Source organism: Marmota flaviventris, chromosome 1, assembly GCF_047511675.1.
Source record: "Marmota flaviventris isolate mMarFla1 chromosome 1, mMarFla1.hap1, whole genome shotgun sequence".
In the NCBI taxonomy this organism is placed as follows: Eukaryota; Metazoa; Chordata; class Mammalia; order Rodentia; family Sciuridae; genus Marmota; species Marmota flaviventris.
In genome coordinates, this window is record NC_092498.1 from 11,536,314 (window position 1) to 11,558,793 (window position 22,480).

General features: G+C 47.0%; 1 protein-coding gene across 1 annotated transcript; it reads left to right on the plus strand.

Annotated features, from left to right (window-relative positions):
• The first annotated feature begins 7,119 nt into the window (after nucleotides 1–7,119).
• Nobox (NOBOX oogenesis homeobox) lies at nucleotides 7,120–12,724 on the plus strand. Its single transcript, XM_027943325.2, is given in 8 exon segments — nucleotides 7,120–7,156; nucleotides 8,820–9,365; nucleotides 9,680–9,900; nucleotides 10,155–10,255; nucleotides 10,512–10,597; nucleotides 10,814–11,030; nucleotides 11,500–11,804; nucleotides 12,426–12,724. Coding segments are annotated over 8 exon segments (1,812 nt in total).
• The last annotated feature ends 9,756 nt before the right edge of the window (nucleotides 12,725–22,480 follow it).

Consider the following 22,480-nt stretch of genomic DNA (forward strand, 5'->3'; position numbering starts at 1 on the left):
TGTGGTGGTGAAACAAACTAGTATAGTTTTGTACCCAAGAAACTTAAAATAGAGGAGACAGACTGTAAACAAAAATATGATCCCATGTCGTCTGAAGTGGTATGATGGAAACAGAGAATATTAGGAGGCAGGAGGCAGCAAAGCACGTGGCCAAGGGAGTCCTCCCTGGGCACTGTGAACTAGCCACCAGAGAACAAGGAGGTCTCCAAGTCAGCAAGGGCACATGTGAAGGCTGAGAGACAGAAAAATACTGATGTGTTTCAGGGACTTGAAGAACAAGACTGGCTGCCCCAGATGAAGTAGGAGAGGCTGGGTCATGCAGGGCCACAGGAAGAAGTTTTAATTTTCCTCTAAGGACAGTGGAAACTCCTTACAGCATATAAATAGAAGAGGACACACGTGACTTAATTTGCATTTTTAAGACACTCTTTCTTGCAAGTCTGTGGAGAATGGAGCCCAGCAGGGTAGGAGTAGACAATGGGAATATTCAGACAGTTGATGCATAGGCTATGAGGAAGAGCCAGGAACCAAGGCGGTTCCAACTGGGTGGGTGATACAGAGATAGGAAGATGAGAGGGGCTGCTGGTTTGGGCATGGGTCTCAGGAGTGCTGACTGAGAATCAGACTAGGATTGAAAGTTTGAGAGGCATCCCTGCTTGTCCTTGCTCATGAGCTCAAGTCACAGATAAAGAACTGTGCCTGGGGCAGTAGCTCTAAGATTTCAGATCAGAAGTTATATCCCTAAGCAGAAGATATGTCTTTAATGATGATCAGTGCATCTAATTCCAAATATGGCTCCGCTCCTGTCCTTTACTCTTGACTCCCTCTCCTGAGGACTGCTACGAATGACCACCTGACAAAACCCCATCCAGGTTAAATCACAAATTCCCTTGCACCAAGTTAATCACACATGCAGCAACCCAGCTTATAAGATAGACAATCAGAAGCCTTTTGCAAAATGAAGACCAGCTCTAGTAGCCTATCCAGTTCTATTGCTTTCTTCCAACAAACTAAACAACAGGTTTGGCAGGATGAATTAGTTCCCAGGTAATCAATCTAGTCTGTCATAGTTTAGTGTCTCTGCCTCACTGAACTCAGCCTCATGTCACCACACTCTCTTCCATGCAAAGGAGGGTGCTCCCAGCTTCTAACCCACATTGGCAATCTTGGCCTTGATTGACATCAGCAGAGGAGATATTTAAAAACAAGGTTAGGTCATCTTCCATTGAAAGACCTGGAATAGTCACCATGCTTTGTGAACTTAAGTCTGATTCTCCAAAAAGACAGAGGAACTTGCTAGCCAAGACTTGCTCCTACCTTTTACACTCTATTCACCAGATCTGGAGGGTACCTGTGTCATGGGACACCAAGAAGGCTTCACGGCTAAAGATGGAGCAGAATGTGGGGACCAGGCCTTGGGAGAAGACAGAGCCCTCCTCCCATACACTGAGCTCTCCTGACAAAGCAAGTCCTGTTGGGAACCCCCAGCCCCAGCCAGGTCACCAACAGAGATGGTGCAGCCCCAGGACACTGAAGGAGCAAGGACCTTGTCAGAGGCACTTCCTGCCCCTATGTGAAACTGTCCTGCTGGTTGTTGGTTTCTGACCTCTGTTCCAGACCCCGCCCTGATGACACTGAGTGTGGCTCACCCATTGTGCAACCTGTTTCTGTAAAAAGAACAACTTTATGGTTGGGCTTGAGATTAAAACAAACAAACAACAACAAACCCAACCTAGATCAATAACCTGCTGGAAGAGGGGGGGGAAGCCTATATAAGAAAAACAATTAGCAGCTTTCTTGCCAACTTTCCATTTCAGTTTTTGAAAATGTAGGTATTTAAATTACAAGGTTTATGTTTTCTCCCTACACTTGGTGAACCCTTGAATTATAGTGCTGTCATTCGGTAAATTCTGAAGACTCTGAATAATATAGAACTGCTTTCACAGACCTTTTGGGGGAGCAATGCTTGCAGTCACACATGGAATAAAATTGCAACCACAAGCACATAAAGACAAAGCAAAAATAGTGGTACAGCACTAAGATAAAATGTGCCACATGGTAAATAACTGATGCTTTGAGGACAAATGGCACTTTTTCCATTTCTAATCATTTTGCATTTACCACTATTTTTCTAACACATTTGCTTTCCTATTATTGTCTTACTTTTATAACAAATTGAGTATTAATCCCTCTGCTTGCCTCTCCATACCCCATTAAAGGAACAGACATAATTTAAATCTTTATTCAAAGACTACTGCCAACATAAGGTTAGTAATGCCCCTACATACAAAGTACAGTAATTCAATTTAATTTTGTGAATTAAATTTGACCAAATCTGAAAGAACTGAACTTGTACTCAGAACATAGGGATCATGTTTTTGACTTTTTGTTTAGAGGTTCTATAGATTCATATCTATAGAAATAATAATAACAGTAAGAAATAAAACAGAGAGATCCCATATACCCTTTTCTCAGCTTTCCCCAGGGTAACATCTAGAGTGACTCCAGGACAACATCACCTAGGAAACCACAGGCCGCTCTCAGGTGCATGCAGGTGTATTGAATTCTACCAACTTTGTCCTCCCTGTGGGCTTGTGGAGACTCCACCATGTCAAGGTTCACCTCCTTCCCTGCTCCTTAACTCCTGGCAACAGGGACCAACTGCTGGTCAATGGACAATTATCGATCCCTTATGGGCCAGTCAGTATGTCCAGCCCCGTGATCCAGCTAAGCAAATAAACAGTGTATCCAGTGGTTAGGAGGGCAGGCTGGGGGCAGAATACCTGGGTTCAAAAGTATTTCAGTTCTCTCTGCCACAGAGTCTCCTTTAATAAAAAAAGGGCCAATAGTAGAACTTTAAAGAGATATTATGAGAATCCAACAAATATATACGTATACAGGAAGTAGAAATGCCTGGCATGCAGACCTGGATGTTGCCATGCATGAACTCAATACATGCAGAACATGCAGGATCCTCATGTTCTCTTTCCTGGGACACTGATGTCAGCTGTCCACAGCTGGAATTAACTGCTCCCTCCCATGGCACTGGGTTGACATTTATGTTACATTAGCACCGGGGCGACCTGATGAGAGAACATTTGAAGTATGAGTAAGACTTTGACAGAATTTGTCAGAAATAGAAGAGAAGGAAAGATGTTTGAGGCTGGTGAAACAACGGGGGATCTGGGTGGGAGAAAACACAGGCCATGCTGAGAGAGGACTCAGAGTTCAGAACAGAAGGCTGTGTGGCGGCTGGAGGCTGGGGCCAGATTTTGAGGGGAACTCAGTGAGTGCCACAGTGCAATTAGCGCCACAGTCCTGGAGAAGACCAGGAGAATGGACAGAAGAAACAGACCCTGGGGAGGAGCGGTTGGAACCAAAGTGAAAGCACTTTTTCAAGTACCAAACCCAAGCGACCATGGGATTTTCTGTAAACCACAGGAGCCGCCCTGACGTGTTCCCTGCGGCCCCCATTCTTAGAGGCATCCAGTCTTGACTGTGTGGGGCAAGGGAAGTAAAAGTTATTACACTGACTCACGCCAAAACCTGTCCTCGCCCTGCCAGGGCAGTTTCCACTCTAGCCAGGTGTTCTCCATTCCCCACCCCCAGCAACTTCAAACTGTCCTTTCCTGAGGTTTCCAAAGGCAGGTTCTGGGCAGAGGCTTTGGAGGCTCCTGGACCCTGTCCCAGAGTCCCCATTGGCACTGGGGTCCACAGTGCCTGTCTGATCCTCTAGCCATTTGCCTCCTGCAGGCACAGCCAGTCTTGATCTCTGAGCTTGCTCATCTCAGGCATGTACTTTCTCTCCCTCCCTTGGACAACTTCTCTTCCGGGTCACTTCCTGGGCCCTTGCCTCCCAGATGTGCTGTGATCACACTCTGATCTCCATGGCCAGAGCCTGTCTATTCCTCCCTTTCACAATATATTCTTGCCTCTCTGCTCCCAGGTCTCCCAGGGACCTGTTGCTGCCTAAATTGGGTGTGTCTCACAGAATAAGAACAAATCACCTTGTGCTTCTGCTTTGAAAAATGTTCCCCATCAGGTACCTTCTTCAGAAACAGAGAGGAAGGACAAGAGCCCTTAACCTAAGTATATGGCTAACAGGCTGAAAAAATATATATATATATAACTATTTGGTGACAGCAAGACAGGTCTCATTGTGCTCCGTCATTCTCATATCCATGGAAAGAAAAGGATGCTGGGAGAAATGGCTCTTGCTAAGTGGGTACTAGTGGCTTACGGTTTGGCTCGGATAACTAAGAAACCAAAAAATAAATAAATAAATAAAATAAAATAGGCTTGCCTTTTCTCTAAATGAAGTCAAGTATTATCAACTAATACTTGATCACAAAGATGAAAGGTAGTCAAGAGGACTTAGAAACAAATCCCCTCAAGGATCCCATAACAATACCTGTGCTGTTTGCATATGATAGGGCAGACTTTCTCCTGGAAGAGGGTTTTAACTTCCATGACAAACCTCCCTCCCTCACAGTTGATGTGTGCAAATTATGCCTTAAGGGCACATGTCAGCCACACATTACCTCCCCAACAAAGCACATTAAGACAGTCTCCCACTCTCTGGCGCATCTTAATGGCTACTTCATCTGTAGACATTACATCAAATTCTTCACTTAAATAAATACCCAACTATATTATTTGGGGGAAAAACAAGTCATACATTAAGAAGCCAAGAAGACCAAGACTGAGAAAGCAAGCAAGAAAGCTGAAACTCTTCTTAGTCCAAGTCCACAAATTCAATATGTGTTTGGAAAATGCCAATATTTTCATACTCCTTCAGTCCCTGTACATACATAGCCTTTTGCACTACCTGACCCTGTATCATTCAAAGTTTGCATAAAGGGCTCAGAGATCAAGACTGATTGCGGCTGCAGGAGGCAAATGGCCAGAGGATCAGACAGGCGCTTCGGACGGCCCAGCGCCAATGGCTGGGACAGGCTGCCGGAGCCTCCAGAGCCTCTGCCCAGGGCCTGCCTTTGGAAACCTCCGGAAAGGACAGTCAATGGTGATTTGAGCCTTTTCTTTTCTGACCTTTCCCCTGGCAGAGGGCAGCCAGGCAGCAAGAGAAAATACAACATAAATGATGGCAGAGAAAGATGATTTATTTTGACTTTAACGTGACAGGACATTCTATTAAGAAATAAATTGTGTCCTGCTGCTCATTGCAGTGGACACCTTCATAAAGGTCATTACCTTCCCATAGAGGCCCCACCATCTGCTGCCCCCACTTGTATCCCCCAGATGATTTTAGTGGACTTTGTTTTTGAAGAGTCTCAGAGTGACTCAAACTCTGATATGTATAAAATCACTGGGGGGACTGTTAAAATGGATGTTTCTGGGTCCCTCTGCAGACCTGCCAATTAAGATTTCTGGGGATGGGGACCTAGAAGCCGCACTTTAAATAAACTCCCTAAGAAATTGTGATTCAGGAAGTTTTAAGAATACTTTGAGAAAACATTAGGTCAAAAAAGACAGAAACCCCTGGGATACCTAGGTAGGGACACTGGGATCTGAGACTTCAGAGGAAAGGACCAGCCCATGGAAGACTCTAGTCCCAATGTAGGAAGCCTGGGCTTTATCCAGGCAGTGAGGGGCCACTGTGGGGTTTTAGGTAGGACTGTGACATGGTAAGCTGTGAGACTCACAGCTCAGGTGGCCACCTTCTCCAAGAAGCCTCCATCCCAGTCCGCCTGGGTTTCCTGCTCCTCTGGGTTCCACATGAGCTCACACATACCTCTAACTCACCACTGACCACATGGTATTGGCAAGACCCATGGTGTTAGTGCTCTAATCTTCTTTCCACCAGAAAGCTTCTGGTAAAGAAAGTGACTTGTCCACGGTGCCCAGCATACAGTAGTGTTTAATCAAGGGAACTTTTGTGTTCCACTTAAAACCATGTCATCACCAACTGGTGCAGCTTCACGGAGCCCCTTTCTTGCTCAAATGGCCTAGAATCCCTCATTTCCCGCAGAGAAACTGGGCCCTGTGTCTAAAGTCCACCTTAACCTTAGGATATCCGTCTTATGGAAGAAGTAGAAATGAAATGTCAGATGCCTGAAGTTTTGATCATACTGCTATGAAGTTAGTTTACATTTTTATGTTTCAGAAAAGAATAAAGATCTCACAACCCTCTGAGGTCCAAAGGCTCGCAAAGCCACTGAAGACACAGGAAAATGTACCAATAGCTGATGGTAGCATGAAAGCACCTGGTGTCCAGAGTCTTTTGAAGCCTAAAAGCAAAACACCTGACTTTTGGTCAGAACTCAACCTCCCCACCCACTACTCCAACCACCTGCTTCAATAGGTCCAGCCTTCCTCCCACTCCCACTCTTCTCACCCACCCACTCAGGCAGAAGGCAGAGGCAATAAGAATTTTACATTTTGATTTTTTCAATAAAGAGGATATGAAACATTCCACGAACTAGGAATCATAAAGATTCTCCCCTGTGGGATCTCTGTCAAGAGAATTCCTTCTTTTCGAATAAAACTGAGGTAGCAACTGGGTGGAAATGTGACAACGACGGAAGCTCTGAACATGAAGGGCCTTCACTGTGGGACTTTGGGGCTTATTCATCCTGAGGCTCAGAGACAGCCTACTGACCAGGAAGGAGCAGAAGGACAAGTAAGCATTTGAGGATCCCTTGATGGTTCTAGAAGTCATCTTCCACCGCCCCACAGAAGGGTTCAGGAGGAAATCATAATCAAGTTCATTACCAAGTGTGCCTAGGGCGTGGGTGAGCCCGGCACCGCACCTCGTGCTTGGAGACCCCCAGTGGTTTTGCTGTCTTGCCCCTCTTCTCCCTGCCTGCCTCAGCTTTGGGAGGAGGGGAGGGGTCCAGACGCAGCACCTGGGCTCCTCAAGCCCCCTGGGCCTGCGGGGGAGGGGAGCGCGGGGCGCAGCGCCCCCAGCTCCCAGTCCCTGCAGCTGTCCGGGCGCGGAGCCTCCGGGGTCGGCCTCGCCCTGGGGGTGGGGGTGAGGGGATGCACGCTCGAGCTGCAGGCCCGGCTCGTGCAGGCTCTGCACACCTGCCCGCCGGCGAGGCTTCATTAAGCCGCGCCTGTGCAGCCCCAGCCGGCGGCCGAGGCGCGGGAGTCCACGCCATGGAGCCCAGGGAGGATCCCTGCAGGGAACCGCTGGGTGAGCGCGCAAGGGGTTCGGGCTTGGGGGGCTCTCTGAGGCCCGGGGTCCTCTGGCCACTTGGCCCGCTTTAGACGACCTAAGAGCTTGGGTAGCTGGTGCGCTGTAGTGGGGCAGGGAGGTGACTGCAGACCTCCCTGACCAGGGGTTCAGATCTTCCACTGCACAGGTGAGAAAACGCTGAGCCGGGCTGACGCCCATCACTTTTCTTCCAGGGCAAATCACCCCATCGAGACATGTAAGTGGTTAAGCGCTCGTGGGTTCAATCCCTGATACCAAAAAAAAAAAAAAAAAAAAAAAAGAGAGAAAGATGAGAAAAAGTCATGTTTGTTGAGCACCTACTCTGTATCTGTACCAGGTTTATTGCTACACTACAGGCACTAGGAAAACGCCATTAAGCTAATTTGCACCTCCTTGCCCACATCTCCATCCAACCTTGCCCCTTTAACCCCTGGTGGCTGCGCACCCTCTACACCAGCTTCAGACGGGCTCCTGCACTTCAGGCCTGTTGTGTGTCCCAGGAAACAACTTGATAAAGCACCTGAGCCAGAATTTGCCCTCCTGCTTTGCATATTGTTAGAAAATAATTTCTTAAGACATTACAATGCATGCAATTCCATTCAAATAACAATGGCCCTTATCTAGTTAACATTTATTTACAAAATTTTGCAATTTCGTTGGAAATGATACAGCAGGTCCCTGGACCGTAGGTCTGTGTAAGTTATGAGTAAGCCCGGTTATGAGTAAGTCCGGAAGTGAAGGGGAGTGTTGGGTGACCCTGGGAAGAACTTGTGCCCCCTGTGCTATTTGATCTTAGGCTAATTACTCAAGTTTCTAATCCTCATGTCTTCATATGGGAGAAGTGCCTTCCTCACAGGGGTTAAATGCACACTGTACCAAGCTTTGAAAGGTGCTAACTCAGCCTTATGCCTGGACCATGGTAAGCTCTGGATGAATCAGTCAGCTAGAAGAAAGGAAGGCAAGCTTAAAGGATTCCGAATGGGCTCCTTTTCCCTCACCTGTAAAGGGAGGGTTGGCCTGGACAGAGGGGGGAAATATTGGGAACACTGGGAGGAAGTGGAGGTGCATGGGGTTGAGGAGGGCTGGCAGGGAGAGTGGGTGCTAGGGAAGGGGAAGGTTCCTGCCTGTCCTTCCTGTTACCTCCTTTGACCTCCCTGCCTGAGCTCTGGAACCCATCTTAACCTGCCTTGTCACTTCTGCTGGCAGTCACATCTGGGTTCCAGTCTCAGGTGAAGCAGAATTCTAATCAATCTATTTCTCTTCCTAGTCTGCCCTCAGCCCCACCGTGGTCCCTTAGAAATACCTGAACAGATGCCTGTCCCTCGAACTCCTGGTATCTTGGGGAGGGGGGGGGAATGGGGAAGAAGCATCCTAAATTAGGATTACTCTCCTAGCATGGGCTAAGGCCCTCTTAAGAGCTATATATGTTTGTCTACATTTTCCAAAGCAGTTGGATTATCTAATCTTTACAACCATCAAATTAAGAAGGGAAGTCTGGAATTAGGGCCTCATTTGATAGGTAGACAGATGAAAACTTAGGGTCCAACAACAGGTCCACTGTAGAACAGAAAGCAGCATGTCCTTGGAGCCCAGACTCCTGCTTCTACCTGGGGCTGAGGTCAGTGGCTGCTGCTTCCCACAGGCCAGGAAGGTGGAGGCCAGTCCCTGACTGCTGAACTGGAGGAGGAACCGAAGCAGGGGTCAGCCCCCCACACTCAGGACACCCTGAAAGAAGAGCTGCCACCCCCCTGTGCCATCTCAGGAGAGGAGCCGCCTCCAGAGCCCACTGGAGAACCGACTCGTGCTAATGCCAGGCGCGTGTGCCAGCCATCCAGCTCCAGGGCTGTCCACAAAGACAGGCAGAACCCAGGCAGACCCCAGTCTCAGGGGCAAGGCTCTTCCCTCTTAGCACGACAGGCAAAGACAGTAAAGAGACCGGCTTCCCCAGGCCCCGGTAAACACAAAAAGCCCAATGCCACGGATCTGGCCTCAACATCACTGCTCAGTGTTGCTAAGTCATCCTGTGCCACTCACAACCCTGTGCCTTGTGGGTCAGGCCGGGGCCCCTGCCACCTGGCCAACCTCCTCAGCACATTGACCCAGAACATCCAAAACACAGACCAGAAGAAGGGGCCCCCAGAAGTGAACTGCCAAGTCCGGAAAAAGACTCGAACCCTCTACCGTTCAGGTAAGCCGTTTGTATATCACTTTGTCCTGGATCTCTCTTGACCCCACAGCAGTGCCTTTGGCCCCAAGGGGAAGGCTAGGTTGTCTCAGCAGAAAGCAAGCTTAGGACCAGGATGAAGGGTCAGGATAGCAAACCCCACACAGGTCTCAGCCATGACGCCCAAGAGAGAATGCCTGGCCCACTGGGGAACTTAGCTGCAAGGCTCTTGGGGCAGGGACAGTGGTCCTGTCTGCTGGAGACACCTGGTAGGCATCTCTTCTTCTCTCTTGCCATGTCACTGTGATTGACTTCCTCCTGCCCATTTCTTCTTGCAGACCAGCTGGAAGAGCTAGAGCGAATGTTCCAAGAAGATCACTACCCTGATGGTGACAAGCGCCGGGAGATAGCCCAGACAGTGGGGGTCACTCCCCAGCGCATCATGGTAAAGGGGGCTGGTTAACCAGCAGGGGTAGGAGGTTGCTGAGAAGCTACCCATTGGAATTCCTGTGGGTTAGGGCACGTGCTCATCCTCAGTGTGCAGGGAGGCTGAAGTTGGGTCTCTGTTGTGGTGCCTCTCCACGGGCTTCTAATAGTGCTGCTACCATGTACTATCAGAAGAAGAAAGAGGTGCAGAGGCCTTGGTTGTTAAACCAAGCAGACAGGCAGGCTTCCGAAGCAAAGTGGTGACAGGACCTCCCACCCTTATGTAGCCGTGCACCGTGTTGACTGATGTCTCTGCTGGCAGATGTCCCTGGACTCTAGTTTCTCCTCCCCAATTCCTCAAGTTCTCCAAGTATCTTTACCCCATAGGTATGGTTCCAGAATCGCCGGGCAAAGTGGCGAAAAGTTGAGAAGTTGAATGGGAAAGAAAATGAGGACAATCCTGAAGCTCCTGCCAGCAGCCAGTGTAGGTGAGGAACCCTCTGGACCTTCCAGTAGATAGGAGTGGAAGCCAAACTGGGATCCTGGGATCTTGAAGGGGCAAGCGTTGGAAGCTGGGTGTCAGGCCTGGGGTTGTTGCTAGAGTTTGTGACTGGGAAGGGGCTGGAGGTGGCCAGTGTCTGACAGGAGGCAGAGTTTATGGATTTGGTATCCTTCTCTGCTCTGAGGTGCTTGTCTAAATCCAGAGACCACCAGAGCTACATTGTCCCTTTTCTCTGCCTCCAGCTCTACAGAAGAGCCCCCACCTCCCATGCCCATGGATGGGGAGTCCGGCCCCTTCCCTGCAGAGCCCACTCTGGATACCTTTCCAGGTGAGCTCCTACCTTCAGAGGGTTCACTTGCCCAAGAAAGGTCTTTGCCCTTCAGAGATTTCCTTGCCCAAGAAATGGGAATGGGACAAAGCTCTCCAGGGTTTTGGGCCAGAGGAGCCCATTCAGGGGACCCTGGGCTTCGCACAGGTCTGTCATTCCACAGTCCCAGGTCTGCCTGGCTGTCTTCTTAAGTCCTTCCTTGACTTCTGTTCCTAGAGCCCCCTCTGCTGATGATGTCCGACCAGACTCTGGCACCCATCCAACAAAGCGAGGGTACTCAGAGGGTGGTGACCCCACCACTCTTCAGTCCCCCACCTGTTCGAAGAACCAACTTTCCTTTTCCCCTGGGCCCTGTGCACACCCCGCAACTGCTGTCTCTGCTGGCAGATGTCCCTGGTAGTGAGAGCAGTCCCACTGGATCCTGGGGGACAAGGTATGGGACCTAAGAGGGAGAGAGACCTGATTTATTATGGGAGGGATACAAAGGAGGAAAAGTCAGACCTTGAGAGGGGAAGGGCTGCGAGGAGCAAGGAATAGTACGTGTGATGGGAATTAAAAGGGTAAGTGAGAGCTGGGCTGTGGCCCAGTGGTACAGGCTCACCTGGCAGGTGTGAGGCCCTGGGTGGGATTCTCAGCACCTCATATAAATAAATAACTAAAATAAAGGTCCATCAACAACTAAAAAAAATATATATTTTAAAAAGTGGATTTGGAGTAGGAATGATCTAGGATATTGTTGCAATGAAACAGAAGGAAAGAGGACAGGCAGGAGCACTGAGGGGGGCGGGAAGCAGTGTGGGGTGCCCACAGAGCTGGGGGGAGGAAGTCAGAAGATCTCGCATACTGTGCGGATGAACCAGGCCACCTCTGGACCTCACTACACATTCCTCTGTCCCCCACAGCATCTCCTCACCACCCATCTGCTCGTATCTGGAAGACCCGGAAGTCCAGGATTACCAACAAAGCAGCCAGCCAGGACCGTTCCAGTTCCCCCAACCTCCACAGACTCAGCTTTTCCAACCTCCCCAGCCCCAGTTTTCATACCTGCCTCCCTTCCCCTTCCCCATGCCCAGTTCACTGACCTTTCCACCACCAGAAGACCCCCTCTTTATGTTTCCTTGTGGTCCCAGTGGGGGCATGTCACAGGGCTACTACTCAGGCCCTCCATCGGGGCAGATTCTGCTGCAGCCACCCGCTGGAAATGTGGGTGAGTTGGGGCTGGGAAAGAAGATCCTTTTATGATTGAGGAAGGTGCAGAGGCTCAGACAGCCTCATTATCTGCAGGGTAGACTGAGGCAGGGCGTGCTTTTTACCTGTCCCAGCTCAGCTAGTTACAGGTCTCCTAAGTCTCAGTGTCCTGGACTTAGTTGTGGGGACAAGAGTGCAGATCACTGAAGGACCTGGTGAGGATTAGAAACAATATGAGTAAAGACAACGTGGCAGAGAGTAGATGGCAGCCTATGTCAGCATGTCACTAGGCCACCTGGACCTCAGAAGTCCCAGAAGCATCCACTCATTGAGAATTCTTGGGAAGGGGGTGGAAGACCCGTCCAGGTGGCCCCACTGTCCTCGCTGACTGCAAGAGACAGCACTTGGCCTGACCCAGGTCCACTCTGTGTCCATATTACCAAACCAATGAACCCGGAGCCCAGGAGCCTTCCTGGTCCTGTGGGCAGAGCTTGGTGCTAGTTTTTCCAAGACTTGCACTGGGGTCCTAAGCTGTGGTGCTATGGATGGTAAAAGAGAATCCCTTCTAAAAGGCACTGAATGATGTTTGATGCTCTTTGTCCTGTCTAATAATTCCTATGTCTTTTGACCCTCCTCTCAGGTGCAGTGTCCTGGAGTGACCTCTGTTTGCCAGAACTGCCCTTCCCTGGTCCACTCTACCCACAGACACTGGGGCACCCCTCAGGAGCAGATGGCTATTTTCCTGATCTGTGTGCAGCTCCTGGTGCTCAGGCAGTGAGCAGGCAGCCTTCACCAGGTCTTGACCCACTGCCAGAAGGGGCCAGACCAGGAACTGGGCCCTTACTCAGCAAGGCACAAGAAAAGCAGCCTGTCTCCTCCCTGGAGCCGTCCACAACATTGGAGGAGGTCAGAGAAGACAAGAATGGCTGTGCTCCCTAGTTGGAGTCAAAGAGTAGAAAGAGGGTCCTGGGCATGGGGGGGACAGGATTGGGGTACCTGCACAGGGGGTGCTGATGGAAGGGCTGGGAAGGATTCTGGGCTGGGTGGGATCCGATGCCTCCCCAGTGTGCTCTTGTCTTGCCGGGCATTAGAGAAGGAAGAGGGTTGGACCTGCCCTTCCCCCACACCTCTATGATATTCCTGAAGAAAGGGGAGCCCAGGTTACTTTTGAATGTTGTGTCAATACGTTGTTTCCTTTCACTGCTGGACACTGAGCCCGAGGGCCACTGTAAGCAGTAAACTAGTCTACCTTGTGTTCTCTGATTGTGAGTCCTCCTCCTCAACCTAGGAGGAGTTCCGTTGCCTACCACTGACTAGTTGTTAGATGTAATTGTGGGGGAGTCCCCACTGGACATGATCATGTATTGTTCCTGGCTCCCCTAAAGGAGAAATTGGGCGTCTTGAGCTCTTCCTTCAGTCCTGCCATTAAATCACATTCTATTCACAAAGCTAGATCTAAACCTGAGTCTGGGTTTGTCCCTAAAACTTGGGTCCTGTAGAACTAGCATTGCAAGAGAAGTCCAAGGGTGTTCAAAGCCAAGTCTCCAGTGTTGCAAATTGTGACTAATTTCCCCAAAGCTCTTATCTGGGGGAGAGGATAAGAAGAAAGAATAAGGGATGAGGGCACCCAAAAAAGTACACGAGTAAGAACTGCAAGCCGCCAGTCCTCTCCTGTGCAGGACAATGCCACAGGGGTGAAGGATCCAGGGTCTTTTGTGTCTCTCCCACCCCAGCTAGCAGAGACACCAAAAGAAGCACCTTGAGAGATCTCCTAAAATGATCGCTATATCTCACTTAGCTCTCACCCATGAACTTCAGTTTTACCACTTCTGTTTATGGTTGCACCCCGGGGCTGGGAGCTAGTCTAGGGAGCTTTGGTGGTAGGTTGAGCTGAGGGAAGAGGAGGAAAGAGGCAGTTTGACCAATGATGAAACTGTCCTTGATGGCTGGACAGTGGGTCTGGGGCTCATGAAGGAATGGCAAAGAGTGAGGACGTGCCTGTGTGGGCCTTGCTCTTCCTGCTCCATTGCGTAGACGGGCTTTGTATCCACACTGAACCTGAATGGCTTCCTTCCATCTGCTAGTGGTCAGCCAAATCAGGCAATGAAGGAGGAAATATTAATTAGAACCTATTGGCTCCAAGCTTGAGGTCCTGCTTCAGCACATTAAGGGCTAAACGGAAGACTGAAAAGGAGCGTCATCAACCAATTTGAAAAGAGAAGGGATGGGGGTGTGGCACCCGGGAGAGGGATTGAAAAAAGAGTCAGAAAGACGAATGGAGCATAGAGACTGCACGAGAAGTAACAGGGCACAGACCAGGGGACAGAAGAGGGGAAGAGACATAGGGATTTATCTCTCCTGAAATAAGGTCTAGCAGAAGAGAAAAAGGGCACAGACCTGGAGAGTGAGAGCCCTTACAGCAAGCTCATGAGGGGAGCAAGACAAAGTGGGAGGATGGGGAGATGTCACCTGAAATAGGAAGTGAAACTGAAGGGAGCAGGGGAAGCTCATGGGACAGACAGGTGCATGTGACCAAGGAAAACCAGGAGGTAGTTATAAAAGAAAGGAGATGAGCGACTGAGGGCTAGGGAGGCAGGGTTGAAAGGCCAGTTAGGAAGAGGAGTGAGAGAGAGGAGAAGATGCAGATGCAGAACCTGCCAGGGATCGCACAAATGTTCCTCAACTCTGTTATCATCCGAAGCCATTGTTTGCACCTTCCCACAGACTTTTTGTATGTGGGTGGAGGTGGGGGGGGGACTGCATTTTTGACCGAATAAAGACAAATCACACTGTCTGTACAGCAATCAGATAATTTAACATTCTTGGAAACCTAACTACATAACAAATAAGATGAGTTTGGTGTGGCTTGTATTTTTGGAACACCAATTGTTGTTTGTAGTTATTTGTTATTTTGGTACTGGGGATTAAACCCAGGGGCACTTTGCACTGTACACTTTGCACTGTAATATTTAAAATTTAAATATTACAAAGGGCTGGATAGGCAGCCCTTTGTAATATTTAAATTTTATGCAGAGACAGGGTCTCGCTAAAGTGCTGAGGGGTCTTGCTAAGTTGCTGAGGCTGCCCACAAATCTGCAATCCTCTTGCCTCAGCCTCCCAAGTCGGTGGGATTACAGGTGTGCACCACTGTGCCTGGTGTTTATTAACTGTAAACCATATTATCAAAATGCTGATAAACCTCCTCTTAACAATCTATTACAGAAGCCTGTAAGAATTTCACATTAAAATTCTTTTCCTTTAGTTTCTAAAAACCATCTCTTTGAAAATCAAGATATTTGCCTCTATGAAGGCTCAGATCACCTTTCCTGTTCTCACTGAACAAAATATAGAATTATTTAAGCACTTGTGAGAGACTGGTTTGGGTCCTAAGTCTACCTTACGTTTTTATGCCCAACTCTTAATTTCCATACTGTTTCCTTTCTTTGAGCATAGAGGCTGAACCAAGAACTAAGTGCTTTTGCTTTCTCTGTGTTATATGGATATTATTATGTCTGCCTCAGGGAGTAGATTTATCTCTCCTTTGTTCTTTCCTGTCCCCAATTTGGTTTTATATTACCATTATTGACTGTTTGAGTACATTTTATGTTGTTATAACAGAATACCAATAGACTGAGTAGTTTATAATGAACAGAAATGTATTTGATCATGGTTCTGGAAACTGGGGAGTCCAAAATATATTTGCTTGTGGTTTGGGAAGCAAGGTCCAGGCACTACATCTGGTGAGGGCTTCCTTGGGGAAGGGTGACAGAGGCATCACATGGCATTTGCCAAAGAGCAAGAGAGGACTGAACTCACCTTATAACAGCCCACTTCCATGTAGATGACATTAATCCATTCACGAGGGCAGAGTCCTCATGGCTGAACCTTCTCTCACAAGGTCCAGCAATTTCTGCAGCTTGAGGGTCCTGCTCCTGTGTGACTCCACTGAAACCGCTGGGCAAACCCATCTGCTCCTGCCTCCCCCACCTTATACTTGCCGTCTTCATCTTCTACAGTACAACCATGGGACTCTGTTGTTGGTCACAGTAGAATCTTTCTTTGCAAATCTCGGAATTAGAAAAAGAAAATCGGTTTACTCCAAATTTTTTCCTTACCAACCTCCATCGTTCCACTAGATGGCAATCTACCGCCACTTGATTTTTGACCTAAAATGTTTACAGTGAGAAAGCCAGTGGGAATTCTTTCCGGAAAATGTCCCAGAGCCCCATCCTGTCAACAGACACCAGTTTAAAGTTATTAAAGTTATTTGGGGTGTAGCTTGGTTTTCCAGATAAAACATAGTTTGTTCAGTTAAACTGGAATTTGGGGTAAAGAGTAAATAATTTGTTAGCCTTAGCATTTTTCTGCAGTATGTGGGCATCTTATATTTTTACTTGCTGAATCTGGCTACTGCAGTTGTCACATTTTGCTAGGGACATCTGCACCCATGACAGCTTCAAAACCACCCTGGAGTGGGATGCTGCCTACCTAGCTTTCTCGCAGGTGAGGCTTCTGAGCAGACCTGGGTTCAGTGCTGGCATTTAGAACCCACATGGTCCCCCAGCCTCACTCTTAGAACCCACATGGTCCCCCAGCCTCAATCCCAGCATCAGAATTCTTCAATCAAGCTTCATGCTTGTCTTTATTTTTAAAAAAAGTGTTTTATTCTAAAGCAGGTTTGGTTTCTATTTTCTGTTCCTATTGGCTGAATATTTTATATTATAGTTATAAAATTTTATGAGACAACCCATTAGAATTTATTTTTAAATGTCTATTTAAACACCACTTACCTAAATGGAACACAGAATGGAAACAGGCTTTAATTTGGCTTTTTGTTGAGTGAGTTCCAAGTCTTAAATGGTCTTGATTATTTAAGAGTAAATCTATCTAATTTTCTGGAAATGAAGCTTCTCCTTCATTCACCCAGAAGAGGTATTATTTGAGTCCAGAGCTTCAGAAGGTTTAGGGTTGTTATATTTGTAGTTTAGTACATACTGTTCTTTTATAAAGACCTTCTCATTTGAATTTCATAACAAACTCTGAGAAATAAAGACAGACATATTTTCCCATCACTCAGGGGACATTTCCAGACACTGTCGGTACTGGGCAAACACAAAGATAAAATATCTTCCCAGTTTTCTGGGAACTGCCAGTCTCATTGGACACCAGTTACAATACAGGGGTCAGTACAGGGCCAACGTTGGTCAGGGGAGACCGGGGAGGGAGCCTGGGAGAGGCCCTAAAGACCAGGCCATGGTGCTTGGGCTCTATGTTCAGGTGAACACAGGACTGGCTGCTTTAACATGGAGGAAGGGAGAACTAAGTAGAAGAAAAGGTAGCATTGAGACTGGTAGGGGGTGGTTTGGGGGTAGAAGTGGAAAGAGCTGGAAGAGGCATTAGGTGGGGAAACATTCAGAAGCCCAACAGGGACTGTAAGCCCTGGAGGGGAGTTGGACAAGTAAGTGGGCAGACAGAACCATCCAATCTACAAAGGAAGAAACTGAGGTTTAAATGATTTCCTAAAAAATGCCTTCACCAGAACTAGTCAGAGTCTGTGAATTTATTTTATTCTCCAAATGCACATGGGGGAGTCTTGCTTTGCAATGCTAGCATCCCATTAAAAAAAAAACAAAAACAAACAAACAAACAAAAAAACCCGAAAAATCCTTAACAGGTAAAAAGCTATGAATGTTAGATAATTTTCTGAGCTTTTATGTTTAACAGCTGAAATGGCTTCTTCTAAGGACCCAGAAATTGGTCCTTAGACAAAATATTAATAATGATGATAAACATTTATTTAGCTTTTATTGAATATCTAGTGCTTTGCTGGGTAATTTTCTTTTGAAACAACCTCATCAAGTTTTATGCATTTTATAGGTAAGTATCTGAGATTCAGAGAGATTTAAATATTTGCTCAAAGTTGGAAAAGGCATAAGTTTGGAATAGAATTTAAACCCATTCTGGCCAGGTGTAGTGGCACACACCTGTAATCCCAGCAATTTGGGAAGCTGAAGCAGGAGGATTGCAACCAGTTCAAGGCCAGCCTCAGCAACATAGCAGAGCCCTAAGCAGCTTAGTGACAGCCTGTCTCAAAATTTAAAAAATGAAAAGGCCTGGGAATGTAGCTCAATGGTAAAGTGCCCCTGGGTTCAACCCCAGTACAAATAAATAAAACCATACCATGAGATGACGACTTCAATAAGCAATATCTGTTGATAATTTTTAGAGGGAGATAGTTGTAGAGGGAGATAATCAAGAAGGTTCATGACCCCAGATTGGTGTCTTAAATAATATAAATAGTACTGTTCCATTTGATTTAAAAAGAAGGGCCAGGCGTGGTAGCGCATGCCTGTAATCCCAGCACCTGGGAAGGCTGAGACAGGAGGATTGTGAGTGCAAAGCCAGCCTCAGCAACTTAGTGAGGCCCTAAGCAACTCAGTGAGACTCTGTGTCTAAACAAACAAAGGACTGGGGATGTGGCTCCATGGTTAAGTACCTCTGAGTTCAATCCCTTGTACCAATAAAATAAAATAAATGGGGGTATTGTTATGATGTCGGAAGAGGGAGGAAAGGATAGTGGTAAAAGGGAACAGGAAGGGTATACGCTGCACAGCTGGAAAGGGACTTGGAGAGTAAAGGGGGCAGACAGGAAGCCAATGTGAAGGACTGCTGAGAAAAGGCTCAGGGAGGCAGCTGGCGTGGCTGGGGCCAGCTGTAACCATCCTCACTCCTGGCAGTTAGGAGGGGTCACCAGCGTAAAGTCAAGTTCGACGTCGTCATTATGATCACTCTTCCTTATAATCACACCGTGGATGCCAAGCCTGGGAGCCGCAGGGAGGTCTTGCAGCGTCCTGGAGAGAAGTGTTGACAACACAGCAGCGGGAGGGAAACAGGAGGGACACAGATGGTGTAGAGGATGCTCTCATGCCAGCAGGAGGGCGGGAAGGTTGGCTGGGGTGGAGGAGGGAACGTGGAAGGGAGCCCGGGTTCCAGAGCCCGGCACCTGGAGGAAGCCAGGCAGGATGCAGGAGTCCAGAGGCGGGGGTGGCCTCTGCCTGGGCACTGTGACCTCCACACCTGATTTTCTTCATTCCAAGCCTTCCCATTCTGTTTCTGCTTCTCGCCGCCTGGTCAGGCTGCCTCTGCACATCCTTCCTCCCAGTTTTATGATCTGAGGATGGGATTTCCAACCACAGAGACTGGGCGGTCGGTCCTTCCTGGCGTTTCCCCTCCATCACTGCTCAGGTCTGCCCATGTCCTCCTCTTCCATCGCCTTCCATCCTGAGTGCCCCTCCAACTGCTGCAACCTTGCCCAGTGCATATTCCTGTGGCCCACTAGGATCACCAGCCTCCTTTTTCCACAGGCCTCTTCTTCTGAGCTATCGACCACAACAGGCACTGAATGTTTCCAACCTTCAATTTTGCCCACTGGTTATTCACTTTACCTTGTACAGAGCGCAGAATTCAATTCGATTTGATTCTTCTGTTATTTTCTATAACTATCAATTATAGGAATTGGCAAAATCAAGCGCTCACTTTTATATCAAGTGAGTTTAAAAAAAATGTTCCTAGGCTGACATTGAAAGGACAACTGCCAGGACTGGGAATGTAGCTCAGTGGCAGAGCCCATGCTTAGCACGTGTGAGGCCCTAGGTTCAGTCCCCAGCACTGACAACACATTCAACAATCAATCAATCAATCAATCCATGTTCAGAAAAGGACAACTGTCAAATGCTTTCTAAAAATAGTCTATACATTCATTTTCTTTGATTTCTTAGCTTAAAAATGCCTTTATCTTTTATTTCCCTTTGCTAAGACCAGTATTATCCCATTTCAGGGAGAAAGACCAGACATTCTTCATTGATTCCATCTTCTCCAAAGATCCTTTTTTGTACTTTTCTCTTCCAAATCTAAACAGCCACCCGTCTCACACCCACACTCTCTCCCCCTCTCACAGGAGTCTCTGGTTAAGGCCCTGCTTGTGAAAGGATGATGATTGTTTTGCAAACCACACCTTGACCCTTGTTTCCAGTCTGTTGCCTGACCACGCGCCATCCTATCACCAACACCTGCTTATTAGCAGATCCACACCTGACCACAAGCCTCTCCTGCTCTCTCACAAAATTTCCTGCCTATTAATATTCTGTTTGTTCAATCTTTGCCTCTGATGGCAAGTCACCTTCAACCTTTTATGATGATCACAAACTCAGTGAACAACTTGCTTAAATCCCAGGGGTGAACACTGAGTTGTTTCCATCTGTAGTTTATAATTAATTGGCTGTGTGATCTCAGGCAAATCACTTTCCCTCCCCAATCTGCATTAGGCACGTTAGACATAAATAAGGGTTTAGAAAAAGGGCTTCATGATTCTTTGGACTCCAACAGCACGGGCTTTTCTCATTCCCACAAGTTGATCTCCATAAGAAAAAAATGGCAAAATTGGCCAGATGAGTCCCACTGCAGGGTCCACGGGTCCTCTGTCTTCCTTATTTGGCTTTTCTCCCAGAGACTGTCTGCTTCTATGATGTCTGAAGTCTCTCTTGCTGGTCTTATAACTTGACCACAATACCTGACAGTATGTTGTTCTCGGCTATCCTCTCCCAGCCTGAACTTTCTTCCTGGTGTTCAGGAGCCCCTGGGTCTAATCGAGAACTTCCATCTTAGGGTACAAACTGACTAGATCCCGCTTTACTTTTGTGTTTTCTTCTGCATTGTTGAAAGATAGTTGCTTCTCTGAAATGCTCAGGTAAAGTGCCAGGAAAATATTTATCTGCCCATTGGTGCTCCTGAAGAACTGTGTGGGCCAGATTCAGCCCCTCCCTATTGCAAGTTCTGCCCTCAGGCCCATGACTCACTCACCAAGCACAGGGATCAGCAGTCCCCCACCCTCTCCAGCTCGGAAAAACAGTTTATAGCACACAAAAACCTAGCTCCTTTCCTCCACCATCTCCCTGCTCACAGGCCACCCTGAAAGAATCCACAGCGCCATTCACTCACCTTCACTCCCTGCCTTTTCTGTGCCTGTAGCCTAGCCTCGGTTTTCACAACAGTCCCTGGGAATTGTAGGCTGACTGGATGCTCCTGCAGGGAAGAGGCTAGGGAAATTTCCACTCGGTAACTGTCATTTAAAATGGGCGGGATGGAAAATAAATGGGTCAAAGACTATTAAGCCTAGAGAATGTTCTAAATCTGAACAAGAAGTATATTTGAGTCATGAGTAGCTTGGCATCTGACTGTCTGTAGCTCATTTACTTGTAACCTTTGCCCTTTCACACACCTGATTTCAGAGAGAAGATTACACTAAACTACAGGTTTGGAGTCACTATAATCATGCAGCTCCAGAGTCATGTTATAGCAAATGTGGCTCCAGGGTCACCAGTTGGTGTTAGTGGTAAAACCAAGTCACCGCCACAAAAATTATTTATGCAGAGATCTCGAAAACCAAGTACCAACATGCACAAGTGTTGGTAAAGTGTCTTGGGAAGGTGAGTGGGTCAAGGGCCACATCTACAAGGGCTATGTCTGTCTATAAGGGCCATGATACAAAATACCGGACTTCTAATTTGATCCCATAAAGAATTTATCATAAGGGCAATACCCCTAAATGCTTAAAAAGCACAAACTACATGGCTGGATCAATAAGGAGTCAGTCCAAAAAGAAATCAAGTTTATTTCAGGAGGATAAATATGTGTGCATAGGGTTATGATTCAGTGAATTTGCCTCCCATGTACAAGGCCCCGGGTTTGATCCCTACCCCTGGGGAAAATAAAAGTCTCCATAGGCTGGTCTTATCAAGATCATTATAAATGACCAAGGTGATAAGCAATGCACAATTAAAATTTTAAGATAATAGCTAATTTGAAGTGAATGTTGGTAGTGAAAACTTAAGGATAGCTTTCTAACTTAAGTGAGTAGGCAAAAATGACCTGCAAATTCAGTAGAGTCAAGTTCACAAATAATTCACCATCCAATCATATGGTCTTAAGCTCCACTTGTGTTTCAGTCAGAAGAGGGTCTACACAGAGGACTGCTGTTGATGTCTCCTAAAGACACTTCTTCATGCATTGTTTTACTTTAAAAAGCAACAAAACACTGTACATTCATATGTGCTTCAAATGCAATTTTATCCAAAAAACATGGGCTAATGCTTGTTGCTACACTCTTTCCTAACAATTTTGGCTATGTTTCTAAGCCAAAGATGCCAGTTGAGATTAAAGAAAAAGTTAAGTTCAATTCTGGAAATCTGAAGAAGGATTTCACTATACCTACACTTAATTTTCCTGTACTCAAATTAGAGAAATTTTAGTAATTCAACTGCCGAGAGATCTATATCTAAGTTCTTCTCTTTTGTTTTTTAACCAACGATCTAAACACAGGTAGAAACCAATATCTTTTGGCTTCCCAGATTAGATAATAGCCCAATTAAATGAATACATATTAAATATTGAAAACAGAGTTAAAAGTCTTAAAGAACTTAGGTTCAAAGGGATCTGAAAGCCTTAACAATTTCAAGCAAAGAAGCAGTCATGCAATTCAAAAAATTATTTGCATATGTTTCATTTAGAAGGTGGTATTTTACTTCTCTGAGCAAATATTGGGGACTTTGTCTACAAAAATATAAGGTTGCATTGAACCATATGGCCATTATTCAAATACTGGCTTGAACAAATAGTTTGGATTCTTAAAATTATTAT